Here is a 21,358-nt window from a genome sequence, read left to right as displayed (position 1 = left end):
TGCTGCATTTTCATTCCTAATAACGCGCCGTCTGTTTATTCAGCTATAACCAGACTTCATAAAATTGCCCATCAGTTACACCAGAATCCAGGCACCTGGACATGGTCCGGTTGGTTCTGGAGTATAATTTCTGCCTGGGGATGGAAAGTATTGTCATTCCTAGGTATAGCAGTAATGATCGTTTTCAGTTGCTGCCTCTGTTTACAATGTGGCCCTGCGATTTGCGGCATTTGTGCTACATCCTGTATTCCAAGTCCTAGTCCTAAGTCCCGTTCCAAGACAATTCGAGACGAGCAAATGATACTGTATGAAATGATAGATGGTATCATGAATATTGATGTTTCCTGATGGAAACGTAGTGACAAGGAGGGAATGTGGAAAAGTAAATTTTGCCATGTTCTGTGTCCCTACGTGTTCCCCATCTTATGTTATATGTGCATGATTAATATGCATATGTATTCCCTTATGATCGATTAAAGACGCAATTCTAGTTGTGTCCAACTTTAGTATGTCAAGTTTCCAGTTCTCGTGAAAGCTACGAGTATTAGGCCTATGTAAAGCTATGTTGCCACGTTTCACAGTGTGCACGTTAATTCAGAATAAAGTCCCCGTTTCTAGGCCTCAAAAGGGCCCGGACACCAGATTCAGCTCCTGTTTTCTGAACCCTCGCTGAGGAGCGATACAGCCCCCACCTGCATCCCTGACCCTTCACTTACTTCCTGCCTCACAGTGCCCGGCTCGGCCTGGCTCTGCCTGCCAGTCTGCCAAGAGTATGTTATGATTCTAGTTATCAGTCCAGCCCTCCTTCTCTGCATTCCTAAGCTACTGAATCGCATCAATAGTTTCAGTCATGGTCTAGCCTTTACGTCTCCATGTAAGAGAAATACTGTATTCATGGTCATTTAATATTCCTCCACACGCACTACATGTAGAATAATGCATGCACCAGTCTTAGAGTCTGTTAGCCTTTGCCCTGATAACTTTTGGATTCTATCAACATGTTCTCTAAACATCAGATACTAGATAGTGTTTAGGTACATGTCGCCCTGACACTCCAGACTATAGTCTCCTCTTCTAGCGCAGAAGTCATAGCCCCCAGTTCCTCCTAGTAACACGTCATTGCCAGCTTGCGCGCACCACTAGGTCAGAGGTCCCGGCTCCTTAGGTAGCCCCCTCCATGTTTCCGCCCCATTCATGACATATTCTGTTACGTTTACATCACATGTCTATGTACACGCCTCTTGTTACACCTACTTTATGCCTTATCTTTCGCGACTGCTACGAACTCCGCCCACTGCTACGCCTACTGTATTAACTGTAATGCAATTGTTTAGCTATAAATATTGTGCACTGTTATTAAAAGTTAGCGCGCTCATCCCAGATCCTGCCCCGGCAGCTGCCGGGCCCTGCCATCCTATTCCCGTGCAGGTTGTCCTGTTGCTGTCCTTTATGCTGTATTAAAACCTGCAAACTCCAGCTACCTCGAATCTTGACTCTTATTTATTGAGCTATCTGTTATTGTATATCCTGAAAAATAGATCCGGTAATTAATTATTTATTTACCACAGTGACAATATAATTTAAAAAAAAAATGAAATGCTGTAAGCCCAGTACCAAGTGCCTGTGAATTCTTTATTGAAGACTGGAAACTCAAATTCACAGCTCATTTTTCCTACTTGGGCAATGTATTTGAAAAAAGGGGTCTGTGGTCTAAAGCTATTGAATCCAGGAAGTTATTATTTTGTAAAGCCACTGGTGCCATAATTAATTTTGCCAGGAAATTGGGGAGGTGCCCAGTTGCAGATTTAATAACAATCTATAAAGCCAAATGCATTCCTGTTGCCATGTATGGAGCAGGCATCTGGGGTCATGCCAATGCCGAGTGCCTGCAAATAGTTGAAAATAGGTTCCTGAGATATCTTTTAGCTGTACCCAGTAGTACAGCTGCATTCGTATGCCACGCTGAGCTGTGGTTGCCTTATCTCCTAGACTTAATTAAACTGTAGCCCATCTTGTTGTGGCATAAAGTTTGGACTGGCACTTCTACTGGCTTGAACAGGGACCTGATCAATGATTGTCTGTCCCTTGATGGGGCTGATCGAATTTCCTGGTTGACCCATGTTAAACATTTTTTAGAGAGGCAAGGCATTCCTGAATATTTCTCTAACCCTGACAGCTTGAACAATGTTACTAGAAATAGTTTAAAATCACTATGTCTGGACTATTTGGATTCCATTAATCTATCTAGCAACATTGTAAAACCGTCAGTGAGTATACACCAACTACTCTTGACTCAACCAGGAATACAACCATACTTATTAAACACTGCAGGAGCCTATGATAGATTGCTATTGACCTGCCTACGCCTTGGCAGCTTTAACACTAGGGTTACCTTCCCAAAAACTTGTAGTGTAGTTCCTATTATCCCAATAGGCTCTGCGCATTGGAATAATACCTTCAATAGTATAGGCCTAGACCAGACGTTAACTAGGTCTACTACTGTTGATATTAGACTTAAAGTTTTGGGTTTGCCAGCTAGCTCAGAGTTCACTAGAATCTTTCTCGAATAGGCAAGGAGGAGTTGAACCTCCCTGGATAGACAAGAAGGGATTTAGTTTCTGACAACCATAGAACATGACAACTTTGCTCTCCCCTAATCAAGAGTGTATCTCGAGAGTCGTGTGAACAAAAGGCAATTTATTTTACTCAGTCAGTACGTGCATTCTTAGTCTCATCAGATTGTAGAGAAAAGGAAGAGACGGGCGTGTTCAATAAAAGATGTTATTTATTGATCAGTCTCTTTTCTCATACAAGAGAAATGGATCGATATTATTGCAATACTTATAGTTAAGTAAAGTGCATACATTAGAAGCAGAAGTATAAAATAATACTGTAAAAACATTGATATGGTTTCTAAGCCATATGAAGGTTTAAAATGAATAAAATATATTACATACACATATACATTTGACTAAACGTACTCAACTGGTGTTTCTAAATACGCCTACCCCGTGTACCTGACCTAAGCCTAATACGTGGGCGGGAATAGAAAGTTACAGTTTAAGTTAAGTTTGTTTTTGCCAAGTGACTGACTAAAGAATTCTCTGCGAGGGGTTATTCAGTTCTGTACCTGGAATCTTAGGATGAATGAGGGATGGTATCTCTCGTCTCTGGTCTCGATATTCCAGGCTGCCTGCGAGGGCTACCCGGAAACGCCGGAGCTGGATTTCTCGGCAAGAGAAATGGGCAGCTGCTCGTTCTCAGCGCGTCAAGAAGGCGGGGCTGCGCCAGCGGGGTCTGCTCTGCTCTGGGCTTCGGCAAGTCTGGCTGCTCCGTCCTCGTCACCACCACGTGTGTTTGCATAGGGCAATATCGGTAATATTTATACCTTTAAGGTGCCGAGATTGACGTAAGGATGGACATAGATACGTCAATAAAGATGTCATACGACCAGGTCGTTAGCACATTCTTTTGCTGAAGTTCTCGGTGAAATCAAAACAATGGCCGCAGGGTTTTTCCCAGGTTGTCATAGGTTTGATTTGTTATGAGAACTCCGTATGCCTTATCAGGGGCTGGAGGAATATCGCTTGTCTAATTAGATGGCAAGCGTTATGACCTAATCAGATAACACGTTCCTGTGCCGTAGTGTGGCTTTATCAGATAACGGTTCCTGCATCATGGGGGTTTTCTGCCTCATGGGATGACTGCTAGTTAACTTGTTAGTTTGCTAACCAGAATAGGGTCAGGAATAGGGGGATCGATACAGAACCTATAGGAATACATCACACCCACTCCACGCTAACTATGGACATATTTACTAATCTATGCATAGTAAAACATACTGTAGAGTATTGTGTATACCTTACCACCCCAAAATACATAAATGCATTTTGAAATTATCAAATATACGGAAAAATGCAGTCATATGTATAGTATGCACTCAAGCTGTAGAATAATGCTAAAGTAAGCACGCATTTGTATACATTATTGCTATTTGGTATATGAAAATTTACACATGAAATGGCTCTTAATACAGAAAAAAAGTTCGAGACCATTTCATCACAGAATAAAATATTTATGAACATACCAGCGGGCAGCTAATGTCTATAAGCTATCTAAAATTAGAAATCTTAGTTCTCTAAGAATAGTTCTTACTTTAAGCAGAAGATAGTGTCCCGAAAAATATGCAAAAATATTGTGGGGCTGCTGAAAAAACTGCTGTCCGTGAACTGGAGGGAAAATTGTTCATGTGACTTTAATATTAAAGTTGAAGGCCAAATTCAGGGAACGCCGTGTACGAGCTTGCTCAAAAGTCTCTATTTCTGCTCTGGTGAGAACATCATATCATTTAGGCTTTCGAAAAAGTTGTCAACAGCTTCCTGGGAGAGTTCCACTAACTCGGAAATAGGTGTAACCATGCATTCGTGCGCATGATTGTCTCCATTGACATTCTGATTTGGATTTCTGACAGAAGGTCGTACCTGATCGATGCTGCTTTCATCTTGAACTTCACTACCCCTTAATCGTAGTGGTGAAGCTTCCACGAATGCCGTCATCAGGATTGGTAGCCGTTGAGGGCAGCACAAAGCATGAGCCTTTGTTGGACTCAACAATGTTTCTGCATCCATTGGCGCATCCGATTGTAGCGTCAGACAGGTGTCTAACACGCATTCTTCTCCGCATAGCAGGCACCTTAATACAGGTAAAACACATCGTTGCCACATTGGTCGAAATGATAGAAACCAAGTCATGTTCAGGTCTCCAAGCCGGGATAGTCCCAGGATTTTTGATATCCGGTCCCGGTATCCAATGGCTAGGATTGTTTCTTCCCTTGTCGCAGGTGTTCTGTCTGTGACATGGTTTGCCATAACGAAATATAAGGACTAGGAATAGGATTCCTGCAATCAGTCCTAAAATGAGGGGAAGTCCGCCAAAAATCGAATGGACGAAATCTGGAAAAATACCCAGTATGGCTTTGAATGGTGTTAATGCCATCGAAAATACTGTCTTAAATACTTTTGAGACTCCATTGGTATCAGAAATATTTAAGATTTCATTAAGGATTTCTGCGAAATGTATGGGGGAATTAGTTGATAACAATGAATGTATCTCTGCAGTCGTCCTTGCGACTTGGAGATCATACGTTTCTTTTGATGACGTGAGCCTTGTCGGCGTCTGAAGAAGCACTGTTTTCATTCTGCTTAAAGTATCTACTCGAATAGAAGTAATTTTCAAGTTGGGCCATGCCCTTGCCTCCCTGTCTGGAAAGGAGCTGGGGAACAATGAGTGTCCACAGCACTTGACCTTCGCAGTCGTAGTTACGAGATAAGGAGTCCCGGGCATAAGACTACAACATCTGCGATCTACAATTAGAATGTAACTCCCATTATAGAGTCTTTGAAAGAATGGTTCTATCTCTGTTGCAGGTGCGCCTTGCTGGTGACATGAAAGGTTATTTGAGTTCCCTTCACAGGCTCCATGCAAACTAATTCCGTTACACAGAAGTGTACCGCTTAGTGACATTGCACAATTATTGCCACTAAGAAACACTTTCTGTCCTTTATTACTGACACATGCATGTGAATAGGGCAAGTTCCATGTTGTTTTAATGTACCCTTTTCCTAATTTTTCATACATGCCAGCCTGTATATATTTTTGGCAGTATTGAAACCTGAAGGTTGATATTGGAATATTTATTATCCCATGTATTATCCATTCACTGACAGGTCGTTCTGACATTGTCACTGGTAATCTCTCAAGTTTCTCAATGCTCAGGATTGTATAATCAGCCCCCTTCTGTGCCATACTGATTTGTCTATCAGTAAGGTTAAAGATATAGAATAGTGACGTTGTGTTGATTAAACGCCAAGGCACATAGCCTGAACGCAGATTTTGTAACGTCCAGCCAAGCTGTACAATAGAACGCAATTGGGACTGACCGTGTTGTAATAACATTAAGTCTTGCGATAATATGTCGATTGCTGAAGACACAATGCTGTCCAAAGAAAAAATTCTGGAGGACAGAGTCATTAACCCATTGTCCACTACAGAAAGTGATTTTTCCAAATTAATACGGTCAATTTCCCGTATCCTTTCTGCTGTCTCAGTTTGAGTAACCTTCCAGGCCTCATTGTATGCTGCATATACAGAGGCTGCTATGAAACGCTTTTGACGCTGTTTGCGTGGTCCCATAGTGAAATCACGCAAGTCAGCACCATCAGTAAGTAAAGTTAGGTGTTGCTTAATTTCTGCCAGTGTGGAAGTTTGTAGCCATTGAAGGCATAATTTGCCCACACTGTAGGTGGTTATTATCCCTGGGTGTTTTCTTTGAGGATATCTAGGGTCTGGCCTGGTCATTTTGAACCCCTGTGTTTTGTTCAGGAATCTGTTTTGAAAGTTATTAGTATCTGTGTGCCAGATCAACCACTTTTTCCAATCTGGATGTGTCCTTTTTTAGTTTAATACATAATTTACGTCTATCTCTTCATCCGTAGAGCTATTGCTGTTCATTGTAGGTTTTGGAATAGACGGTTTATTTAAGTTTTTGATTTTGGCTAGGCCAAGACAGGTGGTTTGTTGAACAGTGTCATTTAAAAATATAATTTGTTCTGGGATCATGCAGGCTGTGGTATATAAATAAATAATACCGGATCTAAGTTTTACTGGACATAGCAATAACAGATAGCTCAATAAATAAGAGTCAAGATTCGAGGTAGTAGGAGTTTGCAGGTTTAATACAGCATAAAGGACAGGAACAGGACAACCTGCACGGGAACAGGATGGCAGCGCTGCCGGGGGCAGGATCAGAATCGGCGTAACATTTAATAACAGTGCACAAATATATATACTAAAACAGTTACATTACAATGAATTACAGTAGGCGGAGCAGTGGGTGTGGTCAATAGCAGTCGCGAAAGATAAGGCATAAAAGTGGGTGTAACAGGGGCGTATACATAGACATCTGATGTAAACGTAACAGAATATGTCATAAATGGGGCGGAAACATGGAGGGGGCTACCTAAGGAGCCGGGACCTCTAACCTAATGGTGCGCGCAAACTGACAATGACGTGTCACTAGGAGAAGCTGGGGGCTATGAACTCTGTGCTAGGAGCAGAGACTGAAGTCTTGGAGAGTCAGGGCGACATGTACCTAAACAGTATCTAGTATCTAATGTTTAGAGAACATGTTGATAGAATCCAAAAGTTATCGGGGTAAAGGCTAACAGACTCTAAGACTGGAGCATGCATTATTCTACATGTAGTGCGTGTTGAAGAATATTAAATGACCATTAAATGCAGTATTTCTCTTACATGGAGACGTAAAGGCTAGACAATGACGGAAACTATTGATGCGATTCAGTAGCTTAGGAATGCAGAGAAGGAGGGCTGGACTGATAACTAGAATCATAACATACTCTTGGCAGACTCAGAGGCAGAGCCAGGCTGAGCCGGGCACTGTGAGGCAGGAAGTAAGTGAAGGGTCAGGGATACAGGTGGGGGCTGTATCGCTCCTCAGCGAGGACTCAGAAGACAGGAGCTGAATCTGGTGTCCGGGCCCTTTTGAGGCCTAGAAACGGGGACTTTACAATAAAATAACGTGCACACTGAGAAACGTGGCAACGTAACTTTACATAGGCCTGATACTCGTAGCTTTCACGAGAACTGGAAACTGGCATACTAGTGATGGACACAACTGTAATTGCGTCTTTAATCAAACATGGGGGATACATATGCATATTTAATCATGCACACATAACATAAGATGGAGGACACGTAGGGACACAGAACATGGCAAAATTTACTTTTCCACATTCCCTCCTTGTCACTACGTTTCCATCAGGAAACATCAATATTCATGATACCATCTATCATTTCATACAGTATCATTTGCTCGTCTCGAATTTTCTTGGAACGGGATTTAGGACGGGACTCGGGACTAGGAATACAAGATGTAGCACAAATGCCGCAAATCGCAGGGCCACATTGTAAACAGAGGCAGCAACTGAATATGATCGCTACTGCAATACCTAGAAATGACAATACTTTCCATCCCCAGGCGGAAATTATATTCCAGAACCAACCGGACCATGTCCAGGTGCCTGGATCTTGGTGTAACATATGGGCAATTTTATGGAGTCTGGTAATAGCTGAATAAACAGACGGTGCGTTATTAGGAATGAAAATGCAGCAACTAGATCCGATGACTCTACATGCCCCGCCCCTATCGGCCAGTATGACGTCAAGGACGAGACGATTCTGGAGCACGACAATTCTCATAAAGGATTGTTCTTCGGTTAAGTTACCTAGAGCAGAAGTAGTCTCAATCACTACTGCTTCAAGTGTTCTGGTTAATCTACGTATCAGTTTACTATTCACGACAGTACCTAAGTAGGGGAAGACACCTTTATTGATATCTATGTATTGTTCTAGAGCAGTTTCAGTATAATCGACAATCGGGAGACTTCTCTTGTGTCTAGTATGTACTAGGTGGGAATTCCTATGATAGTCAGGTGGGGCTAGGAAAACTGGTGGCAGTAGGAAGGCAATGTAACATGTACCATCCCAATCAAGGGGCAGACGAACATATGCGGTCTGACCACAAACAAAATAAGATTGACGTGAAGCTTTGAAAATAGATTTCCTACTGTCACTATACTTGACAATAGTAGTACAATCACTATGGCCTACATGTACGGAACCATTATTTCGGACACATAATTCACCTTTGACTGGTAGTACTGACATGGCAGGTAAGTCTGGAGTAGAATCAGACTGAACATTCAGGACCATAAAATTCGAAGAATAATTACCCAAATTATAAACTTCATTTTCTAGATCTAACCCTGTTCTGTGGGGAAGACCTTGCTTGTCTGGGAAACATGTACTGTTCAGAAAAGACATCTGTTGAGGATGACGTTAACGTGGACCATGCTCCACACGAACCATTATGTGAAAATGGATAAGGAAAGAGTGGCAGAACTCCCTTCGGTGTCTGGAAAGGGGGGAGTCGACCACACACCCAACAATTTGTGGCATTGCTGATCTGGTGTGAATAATGTAACATGCGGACAAAAGAATTATTACGCATAGCAAGACGATATGAGAGTTCATGAGGAGGCAGATCACTAAACGTGTGCTCTACTGTAACATTAGCAGACTTATTTACATGAGAAACTGAAAAACAAAAATAAAATGCATAACTGGTGCAGGAAATCATAATGCTAAAATATAGCAGAAAACATAAAATAATAGTGCAACTTCTAGAGTTCTCACTAACTCTCTCTCTGTGGGGGTCTATTATATACATGTCAGAAACCGGTCTAACCGTTTCACCTAGGGGAGGACTTAGACAATCAAACTGGCTGACTTATTTTACTAGACCTTAGTTTAAGCTTATACTCCTGTTGCGGAGTTTTCTCTAACAGGGAAGGGTTCGTAGCAATGTCGTTTGCGGGACAGTCCTTAAGAATAGTACTTTGGCAGTCTTTAAGATCCTCGGGAATGTTCTTTGAAACAGGCTTTAGTCCAAAAAATCTTTTCACATGTGACAGGTGGACCCAGCCCTTCCTGCCTTCCAGCTTGACGGCAGTACGGGTGGCCAGGAGGACCTGTCGGGGTTCCTTCCAGCGAGGCTCCAGCGGACTTGAACGATCAAAATTCCGGACAAGAACCATGGATCCGGGAACGATTTCATGCGGTGCCACCTCGGTATTGTCTGGAAATGCGGCAGCAACCTGTGAACGACAAGAGTTGAGGGCAGACATTAAGGAAGCTAGGTAATCTGTCAGCATATTACTTGAAACATCGGTAATACTTCGAGGTCTAGGTGTACCCCACATGTTAGGGGGGCGGCCGAATACGACCTCATAAGGGGACAGACCTGATCTGGAATGTGCGACCATGCGCATATAAAACAAGGCAACTGGCAGAGCTACTAGCCAGTCCACACCTTTCTCTTTACATACTTTTGCAATTCGGATTTTCAGGGTCTGATTATGTCTCTCTACGAGACCGGCTGCTTCTGGATGGCGTACACAATGGAACTTCCACTGGTACCCTAACAACAGGGAAATATGTTTCATAAGCTCGGATGAGAATGGTTGGCCGTTGTCTGAATACACGACCCTAGGGAGTCCATAACGGGGGAAGAATTCACGAACCAACTGCTTGGCAGTGGTCGCGGCTGTGTAATCTGGGACTGGATATGCTTCTGTCCACCTGGACAAAGCGCATACAACTACGAGGACATACTTGAAACCTCGACATCGCTCCATCTGAATATAATCCATCTGGAGGACTTCAAAAGGGTGGTCAGGAGGCTGGAATCCACCTTGTTCCACCGGAACACTTTTACCCGGGTTAAACTGACAACATATCATACAGGTACGGACTTTCTGCTTGGCTGCAGCTCGTAAATGCTTGTTGAACCAAATGTTCTGGATACTGTCTAACATAGCTTTTTCTCCTAAATGTGCTGGACTATGTGCGGTATTGATAATGACTTGAACCATAGAATCGGGGAGAAACCATGTGGCTTTACCCTTCGTTACCCATCTCTGATCTGTCTGGACCCCTCCTTGTTCGGACCATTTCTTGATTTCCTCGGGAGTAGCATGTAACTGGATATCTATGACATCTTGAGTGGGGTCCTTAACTGTCATACAGGTAGTCGGATCTGGAGTGTATGTCGGTGTCTTATTAACTGGAATGTCTGGTGTCTGTGCTGTGAGCTTGGCTGTGCGATCTGCTAGATCATTACCTTGGGAAATAGTGTCAGTAACTTTCGTATGTGCTTTGCATTTCATGATAGCAATAGATGTCGGTAAGTGTATGGCATCTAACAGAGCTTGAATAAGGAGACCATGCGGAATCTTGGTTCCATGAGAAGTCATGAAACCTCTCTCCTGCCAGAGCACTCCGAAGTCGTGTACGACTCCAAATGCGTAACGTGAATCTGTGTAAACATTAACTTTCAGGTTCTTGGCGTGTATGCAGGCTTGTGTCAGAGCAACTACCTCTGCTGCTTGAGCAGACAAGGTGTCAATACGGTGTGTTTCAATAACTTCAGTGTCAGTAGTCACTGCATACGCGGCTACTAGTTCTCCTGTACTTGTTCTCATACATGAACCATCCACATAAAGTGTCAGGTCGGGATCTGGTAATGGAATATCTGTCAGATCTTGTCTTGGCTTTGTCGTAGTGTTAACTACTTCCACACAGTCATGTGTGGCAGGATTTGAATTAACTGACGGTAACAGTGTAGCAGGATTTAGAACGTTGCAGCGTCTGATTTCTATGTGTGGCTGGAACAGTGTCAATTCATAACCTGTTAAACGTGCAATTGTCAAGTGCTGAGTCTGTGTTCGGTTTAAAAGAACTTCCACGGAGTGTGGAACTTGTACTGTCAAGGAATGTCCTAATACTATGGAATCACTTTGTCTGATAGCTAGTGCTGTGGCTGCAACTGACTTGAGGCACGCAGGCAGAGCCTGGGCTACAGGATCTAGTGTGCTCAAAAAATAAGCACAGGGCTTGTATTGTCCTGCTTGATCTTGTGTGAGAACAGATAATGCTGTACCTTCCCATTCTGTGACGAAAAGTATAAAAGGCTTACTGTAGTTCGGTGTAGCTAGAACAGGTGCTTGACATAAAGCTTTCTTTAACTCATTGAAACTAAGTGTATGTTCAGATGTCCAAGGGAGGACAGTCGATACAGCTGCCTCCTGTGTCGTTAACTGTATCAGTGGTTTAGCTAGAAATGCATACTGAGGAATCCATTGTCTGCAATAAGAAGTAAGGCCGATAAAAGCACGTACCTCCTTCTGTGTCTTGGGCTGAGGAAGACTCGCTATTAGCTGGATACGGTCGGGTGTCAACTGCCTACCCCTCTTGGACAGTAAGTGGCCTAAGTAGATCACTTGCTGGACACAGAATTGAAGCTTCGAAGGGGACACCTTGTTCCCCATCTCTGCTAGGAAATACAAGACTGTAAGGGATGCTCGCTCGCAAGCACGTTCAGAACGGGCTGTGATCAGTAGATCATCGACATACTGGAGCAGGGCAGTGTCAGTTGGCATGTGAATATTGTCTAGTTGTCTCTTAAGTGCTTGACTGTAAATACTAGGACTTTCTGTGAAACCTTGAGGAGCTCGTGTAAACATATAGCTCCTTCCATTTAAACAAAATCCGAAAAGGAACTGGCTGTCTGGATGAATGGGGACACTAAAAAATGCGTTCTTGAGGTCTATGACTGAAAAAAATGAGGCTTCAGAATCAATGGCTGTCAATAGGGAAGAGATATCTGGGACAACTGGGTACTGGGGAATAATACATTTGTTAAGCTCTCGAAGGTCAATCACTAATCGATATACTGGGGGTGCATTTGGATCAGTACGTTTCATGACTGGAATGATCGGAGAATTACATACATTGGAGTCAGTTTCTACAACTACTCTTTGAGCGATGAGCTCGTCAATAATTTTGGATAAGGCTGCTACAGCCTCAGGTGGCAATCTGTACTGTCTGATTCGTGGTAACACTACACCTGGCTTGAGAGTCACACGATGGGGTGTGATTTGCATGAAGCCAACATCAGTTGGACCTTGTGCCCATAGATGCTGCGGAACATTAGACAATCTCGGATCAAAATCTCGTAATACATAGTGACCCTTGAAGTCACGTAGGAACAGTCGTATTCCCTCGGGGGAACAGCAAATAACTGCACCTAATTCTTTCAGTGTTTTAATACCTAACAAATTTTCTGGACATGATTTCGTAAGTAACAGATCAGTAGTGCGGGACAATGGACCTACTTCTAGAGTAACTGGCTTAGATATCTCGTTTACAATAGGCTTTCCTGAAAATCCAAGGGAAACATTTCTAGAGCCTGAGAGCGGAGCCCCTGGAACTTCGGCGTGACTGATGGTGGTCCTACTTGCCCCTGTATCAATCAAAAACTTTCTGTCTTTCCCTAATACTTGACTATGAACATAGGGACCCTCTTGATCTACAGGTATCTCGATGAGAGGCAAGCCTACCTCCCTCTCTAGGCTGTTTCATGAATATGGCTGATACTCTGGATACTCGGACTGTGCATACTGGTACATCTGCTGTGTAACATGCTGTGTTGCAGCAATAGGCTGCGGTGCTGGAACTGTCTGTTGTGCATTCTGTGGCTGAGAAGTCTGTGAAACTTGTTCTTGTCTAGGCGGACGTGGTCTTTCTTTAGTCTTACCGGTAGCTATATTGTGTTTCAGAACTGCACACTCGTTTATAAAATGACCTGGCTGTTTACAATAATTGCAGGTCCCTTTAACGGGAACTGCAGGATGACTGGCTTGATTCGTACCCCTCTTCTGACTGTCTTGAGGAACAGATTGTGCAACCAGTACTTTCATTTTCGTGTCTTTCATACGTTTCCTTTCGTGATCTTGTTCTTCTCTGATTCTATTCTGGTGGTATTGAAGCATCTGTAACATCTGGGACGGGGTATTAGCTTGCCAGGTTCTTTCGACTTTCAAAACTCGATTCTTAACTTGTGGACTTGAATTCTCGACTAATTTAGTAACAAAAAGATGAGGGTATGACTCGCTACTTGTCTTGAGGCCACTGTTGATACTAAAGCATTTCTCGAATCTAGAATAAAAATCACTAGTGTCTTCGTCTTGTTTCTGTTTACAGGCTGAGATTGCATCCCAGTCTTCCTTTTTAGTGGCTAATAATCTTGGCAAAACTTGTATTAACAGTTCTGGTAATTCTTTACATTTCTCTCCTAGACCGGTACCTGGTACTCGTATCTTATCTTCGGCTTCTAGGACTGCCCAATCGATCTTTTTCTCTCCCACCTCCCAATCTTTTTCCTTGAGTTTCTCGTATACCCCTGCGGGCAACAGGACCTTTAACATTTCAATTATATCTGGATACTTCTATTCTCCCATACGGAGCATGTCTTTTAATTCTCGGTGGAACCCTGCTGGATCTTTGTCATGACAGGGAATTAATTTCTTCATCTCTAAGAATTCCATCTTTGTAATCGGAGTGTAAACAAACACTCATTGCATTTCACCATCTGTTGTCCTAACTGGGTGTACTTCTCGTAACGGATTCTGTCTATCTATGTAAAAGGGTTTACTTTCTGGAGGTGAGACATGAACAAAATGCGGGTTCAAAAACGTTCTATATTTGTGGCGCTGTTCTAGAATGACACTAATTAAATCGGTACCTAAACCTTTCCATCTATACTGGAGTAACTCGTTCAGGACATCGTGTAACGGACCTGGATCAGAATGTTGACCCTCATACAGAGTAATGAGGTGCTGGATCATATACATACCCACCAGTCGTTGCTCGGCTGGGGGCAATTTCAGAAACATTTGTGCCACTATTTCATCTGGAAAAGTGGTAGAATCAGTAATCCATCGGACTGCTGATCGGGCTAGTTCTTGTTCATGCATAGTACTTAACTCACTATAACCGATTCGTGATTTCAGAATGTGATCGGTAGCTTGAAATACTTGTTCCAGAGAACCTTGTTCTGGTGCTGGATGATGTAAAACTGACTTGTGTTCTAGGCGCAAATGGCGATCTGGAAATCTAGATTTTCCTACATACGCTATTCTAGTGGGATTCTCGTCGTCTACCTCTTCGGTAGAGTCATTTTCTTTCTCGCTTACTTGTGCTGCTTTACGTTGTTCGTGTAACTTTAGTATTTCCTTACGAATTTTCTTGTACATACTCTCTATACTACTGATAGTCTTGTGTTTACCCTCGGCTATATTATCACTCCACCTTGTCAGGATTTTCATTTCGGCCGGATCTTTAGTCGGGGAATCTTGTTCTCTTATTAGACAATTAATCAGAAACTTTAATATCATGAGCTGGATCTCAGCTTTCCTTTGAGACATGGCTTCGCCAATACTTTCTGGATCATCCCCTGTACGGATGAAACGATATATTCGGTCTAGATCTCCTTTCATATCTGGTAGGGTGTCTAAATACCCGGTCACCCGTCTTACACGGATGGAATATATTACTGTACTATCATCACCTGCAACTGGATCATAGCGGCATTCAGTGAGAGCTCGTCGGATGTCTGCAACGGACTTATATTTGGGCGTACGCTGTAACGCACATTCATGTAACTCGGCCAACGTTCTACGTTGGTGTGGCGGCGGGGTACCAGGAGGACCTCCTCCTGCGGCCCCTAAACTGGAATCATCGACTGATACTCTTCGTGCTGGCAGAGTGGGAAATTGTAATGTAGGCTGGACCGGGGGTACCGTAGCGGGTACTCCGGTGACTGGAGGAGCAGGATTTACATTATTTACAGGAGCTGGCGGAACAGGATTTGCATATTCTGGGACTGTGTCGTCCAAATAGGACGAGATGAAAATATCAGCTGCGGTCGGTTTGTGACGTAGCTTGGTCGGAACTAATGGTGGCGGAAAATTACTGGATGCCTCCGGGGTCGCTTTTGGCAAGCCCTCGGCAAGAAGAGGATACATACCCTTAATAAGGGCATGCCTCTGTCTGTCTGACTGTTCGGTTTTGACTCGTTCACCTATCTCGATTAGTTCCCTTTCTTGGGCTCGTTCCAAAGATTCTCTACTTAGTTCTGACTTTCTGATTTCTTTTTCGGTTCTTTTATGAGATTCTTTGCGCCATAACTCGATGGCGTCTTTCTGTGACTGTCTGGCTTTCTTTTTCCATAATGCTTCTTCTACTCTCATGATGCACTCGGCATCCCACGTACCTGATACGGGCCATCTATACTTTTCCTCTACCTCTTTGGTATACTCTACCCATAAATCTAGATATAATATGGCACTTATGCCATGCTTTTGATACATAAAATGACCTGGACTGTTCCTAGGCGGGACAGGAACTGCTGCTTCTAGCAGACCTTTTCTGGTTTTTAACTGACGTAGTTTAGAAAATAAGGGCATGACTGAACACGATAATTACTCCACATTCATACCACGACATTAAAATACGTGCAGAACATTTAAAATAACAGTTCGAACAGAATACTACCTGGAATACTGAAAACAGAATACATGAATTTTCTCGAGAAACAGAACTGACTAGAACAGAAACTAGATGCACTGCTAAAACAGTACGAAACTTACCGGTCTCATAAAGAGACACGTCAGGACCCGCATCCACCGAAGTGGACACTTCGTTTTGGGTCTGTGTACCACCAACCCACGGACCAGAGTCAATTAGATTGAACCTGTCTAGATACTACCCCAGCAATGGTACTCACCGGGCAGCAAGAACGGAAGGCCTCGGACTGGACTGGACTGCTTCGACGCCGGACGGACGAACTTCGGACTTCTGTTACGGGTGGGCCTCCGGATACCTCGGACCTTGGACTCTCGGCTTGGGCTCTGGTCGGGACTCGCCGCGTTCCTCCACCGCCTCGTCTGGATGCTGGACCGCCACCTCCGTCTCCTCCGTGGGCCTGAGGGATACTTGAAGCAGAAATATCTGCACATGCACGGTATGGTTCCGTCACGGCTGCAGAGGGTCAGGGGGCCGGCGTGGCTTCACCGGCGCGTGGGGAAAGGGCAAGTCCCTGTTCGGGCGCCATTATGTGGTATATAAATAAATAATACCGGATCTAAGTTTTACTGGACATAGCAATAACAGATAGCTCAATAAATAAGAGTCAAGATTCGAGGTAGTAGGAGTTTGCAGGTTTAATACAGCATAAAGGACAGGAACAGGACAACCTGCACGGGAACAGGATGGCAGCGCTGCCGGGGGCAGGATCAGAATCGGCGTAACATTTAATAACAGTGCACAAATATATATACTAAAACAGTTACATTACAATGAATTACAGTAGGCGGAGCAGTGGGTGTGGTCAATAGCAGTCGCGAAAGATAAGGCATAAAAGTGGGTGTAACAGGGGCGTATACATAGACATGTGATGTAAACGTAACAGAATATGTCATAAATGGGGCGGAAACATGGAGGGGGCTACCTAAGGAGCCGGGACCTCTAACCTAATGGTGCGCGCAAACTGACAATGACGTGTCACTAGGAGAAGCTGGGGGCTATGAACTCTGTGCTAGGAGCAGAGACTGAAGTCTTGGAGAGTCAGGGCGACATGTACCTAAACAGTATCTAGTATCTAATGTTTAGAGAACATGTTGATAGAATCCAAAAGTTATCGGGGTAAAGGCTAACAGACTCTAAGACTGGAGCATGCATTATTCTACATGTAGTGCTTGTTGAAGAATATTAAATGACCATTAAATGCAGTATTTCTCTTACATGGAGACGTAAAGGCTAGACAATGACGGAAACTATTGATGCGATTCAGTAGCTTAGGAATGCAGAGAAGGAGGGCTGGACTGATAACTAGAATCATAACATACTCTTGGCAGACTCAGAGGCAGAGCCAGGCTGAGCCGGGCACTGTGAGGCAGGAAGTAAGTGAAGGGTCAGGGATACAGGTGGGGGCTGTATCGCTCCTCAGCGAGGACTCAGAAGACAGGAGCTGAATCTGGTGTCCGGGCCCTTTTGAGGCCTAGAAACGGGGACTTTACAATAAAATAACGTGCACACTGAGAAACGTGGCAATGTAACTTTACATAGGCCTGATACTCGTAGCTTTCACGAGAACTGGAAACTGGCATACTAGTGATGGACACAACTGTAATTGCGTCTTTAATCAAACATGGGGGATACATATGCATATTTAATCATGCACACATAACATAAGATGGAGGACACGTAGGGACACAGAACATGGCAAAATTTACTTTTCCACAAGGCTCTAAACAAAGATTCTAAGAATGAGTCTGAATATATCAATTTTGTGTTTGTTATAATGGTCTTCGTCCCTGTCTTGTTTGACAATTTGAAATAAAATGTTTCAGCATTACTTATGTTAAAACCTGGAAAGTATGAATATTTGTCGTAAATGGTTCTTGAGCTTCCTTTTGGAGCGGTTGCACAATGTTCCCATTGATTATAATTTAAAACATTTCTAGGTTGTGCAGATCTATGTAAAAAATGGTTACCATAGTGGTTGTAGCAATACATACTATCATAATTTGTAGAACCCTGCAAATAATCATGTTTGGTAAATTTAGCAGACATTAGTAAGTCAGACATCATATTATTAATGCTTTCGAAGTCCCAATCATCAGCAAATGAGCTTGGTTTTACAAAGTCACTCAATGAGATCTTAATTTGGTGTGGATATTTCAGGATTTCAACCGGACCATAGATTTCGTAGTCAGTGTTGTCCCATGCTACCCCACCCGGTATAGGATTGGCTGTGAAGTTGACTGAAGAAGGTTCTCTTTTCTCGACGTGTGAAGATGTGTGTGGTTTGAGGATCAAGTTGATTTTCTGACTTGCTGTGTCCATTTTAGCATATTTTCCCTCAATGAAGCGTCCCAAAGTTAGTATCATGATGAGCCAAAGTATGAGGATAAATGCACCAAAACCCACCCAAAATTCAATCCATGGAGAAATTAGATATGTTTCTTTCAGTTGTTTCAAAAGTTCTTTAGCTTTATCTTTAAAGGTTTTTGATGATGGCTGTGTCTTTGATTCACTGAAGCCTTCAGAGGAATCATCGAAGTTTATGAAGTAGCCGGATGCAGTTCTGTCAATAGTTCCAATTGCTTCAGGATTAATGTTCCTTGCATTATCATTTGGTACTTCATTATAGGTTGGTGTGTCTCTGCTAAATGTTTTTATTTGGGTTTTCAGAGGTCTAAGTTCCATTGCATTGTTGCATAGTCCTTGTTGTTCTTCTGTAGGCGTTTCGAATGTGATTAGCCTCTTTGTTAGGACCTCTGTACTGGTAGCAAACCTTGGTGTTCTGATACCTATGGGGAGTCCACTTGGCCTACTATTTGTTATCGGCCACATGATTGTGGTTTTACCAGGTCGATGGATACAACTCGGTTCTCCTTTTTACCAGCAAGCGGCGGTAGTACAACTGATCTTGTCCCGTTGACAGACAAGACAGGAACTGCTTTTCTGTAAGAAGGCCCAAATTCCTTCTTTACCGCGATCTTTTCTCTGACTAGATCCCCGACTTTTGGAATCTAGACAGGTCTTGCTGGGACAGGTGGTGGTTCTTCAGTGGTTGTTGGCTGTTGTTTCAACTTTATGTTGCTCAGGTCTTTTCTTGTTTCATTTAAGTCCTGTAAAATAGCCAAACGGTCTTTGATATCAAAGCTTTTTTCCTTCACCACTGAAGTTTGACTGTCAAGGTCAGAGATGAACATCCTAGTTCCAAATAATAATTCGTACGGACTGAATCCCTTCAGAGAATTTCTTGGCAAGTTATTTAGACTACGTTGGACACTTATTAGATGTTTGACCCACCCAGCTCCCGAACCTAATATCCTTTCCGTTATAGATTGCTTTGTGCCTTGGTTTTTTCTTTACACCATCCCGTATCCCTCAGGAAGGAAGTGAGAAGATTCCCGCTGTGCTATGCTCATTTGGCCATGTTTCCCCTCAGGCTGGAAGGCTAGAGTGAAAACAATGATCAAACGTAGCATGCTCTTAGCGTATATGCCATTTAGACTCGCAAATCTTTGTATAACAGTCCAGACGTCAGCCGAGTGCTGGTGATCTACATTATAAGTGGAAACTAGCCTGTATATGTTAATCGCAAGCCTTGCTTTTTACTGTTGATTTTTTCTGGAGTGAAACGACATGGTATTACACCGTTTCTCTCACCACTGCGATTTCTGTTGCAGTTTGGGCAGTTTTTTACAAACATGGTGTGATGCAGGCTCATGCCTGGCCACCAGTACCTTGATTGTAAATCTTCCAGAGAATCTTTTAGTTTGAGGTGTCTGAGACCCTCGCCCATATGTGCGTCTGCGATTAACAAGTTTCTCCTGTCCATGTTTGGAATCACTCTATCCCCCACTCCAAGGATTCGAGCAAAAGGGACGGAGTTTGCATCGATTATGTATGTATAATTGAGTGGATAGTTGATCGGTAGTGCTGAGCAGTCGCCTTTTAATGACGTTTTCACCGCCAGCACTGTTTCACCGTCAATGTATTTTAATGTACGCTTTTTTCGAACTACGGAAGCCGAATTAGTTGCTACCGCTGTGGCTGTTTCAGCCAATGAATTCCCTGCAACGTGAACGCCATCACGCTGATGACTCAGTGAGTGTGTCACGTGAGTCTTTGGTAGTTCTTTTTGTAAAAGAGCTATTTGTTCCCAGAGCAGTTTCTGCTTTATTGTTGCATCTGTGTCATCTTTGTGACCGTTTTGAATCCATGTCTGCAAATCGTTGTTATATGATTTGACGCAGTAATATGAATCGGACACTATAAGTGTCGGGAATTCACGATCCGCATTATCTAGCGCCATTTTCAATGCTATTATTTCAGTCTGTTGTTCTGAATTAGTTTCTACTGAGTGTGTTTTTGTTAATAGAGGTTTTAGTTTACCTCCGCGCCACACTTCTTTTGTAATCTCACATGTGGGGTTGTATGCTTGTTCTCCCCAAACGGAGGGTTGAGCATGTCCGTCTGTATAGAATACACAAGCGTAGTGTCGTAAGGGCAGAATGTCGATTGGATGAGGGAATGTTCTTTCATATTCTAGATTTTTTAATTCCTCTAGTTCTGGATCAAAGTAGTAGTATACTTTGTCCGTTGTGATTGAATTCACCCATTGTATCCATTCCGGATTCAATGTCGTTGTTGGTAAATTACATGGGGTTGTTAATGCCTCAAAGGCTGGTTCTGCTGTTCTGACTGTGATATGTCTACCGTCAGCTTGATCTTTTTCTCTAGCTATTGCGGTTTGAACTGCATGAACAATTTTTTCTTCAATGCTGAATTTCTTTTCAGCTTCTGTGTACAAGTGTGATTTGAATGCAATTGGTACCTTGTCTCCCTCATTAGAGGTCAGGTATGTGAATCCTCATCTCCCTGGGATGACTCGAATCACAAGATTGCGTGTTTCTAATTTTGTTTTAATTAGCATGTCTGTTTGTAAGGATCTCAAAATTTCTGTGTGTATTTGAGTCCAATTGGTTCTTTTAAAATCTGGTTTTATTAGATCATAAAGGGGTTTGACCCTTTCTGCGTAATTTGCAATGTATGTTCTTCCGAAATTTAGGAAGCCTAGAATTGACTGTAGGTTTTTTAGTGTTCTAGGTGCTTGGAGTACGGCACATTTCTCTAGAAAATTGTCTGCCAGGCTTTTGCCTTCACTTGATAATTCGTATCCTAAGAACAGGACTGTCAGATGGGCAATTCTGGATTTTTTAAAGTTGAATTTGGAACCCTCTGCTGCGAACCCAAGTATTATGGTTTTCACTCTCTTCAAGTGAGTCTCCAAGTCATCATCTGTTAG

General features: G+C 43.0%; 1 protein-coding gene across 1 annotated transcript in view; it reads left to right on the top strand.

Moving 5' to 3' along the window:
• LOC144806288 (uncharacterized) overlaps positions 1–21,358 on the top strand; it is a 200,004-nt gene that overhangs the window by 69,532 nt on the left and 109,114 nt on the right. The window contains 2 exon segments of the mRNA XM_078672678.1: positions 6,025–6,039; positions 18,312–18,327. Of these exon segments, the coding sequence (XP_078528804.1) occupies positions 6,025–6,039; positions 18,312–18,327 (31 nt within the window).

This window comes from Lissotriton helveticus (assembly GCF_964261635.1).
Source record: "Lissotriton helveticus chromosome 1_1 unlocalized genomic scaffold, aLisHel1.1 SUPER_1_unloc_6, whole genome shotgun sequence".
In the NCBI taxonomy this organism is placed as follows: Eukaryota; Metazoa; Chordata; class Amphibia; order Caudata; family Salamandridae; genus Lissotriton; species Lissotriton helveticus.
Note: the sequence above shows the minus strand (reverse complement) of the source record. Positions and strands in the feature narration are given on the sequence as shown.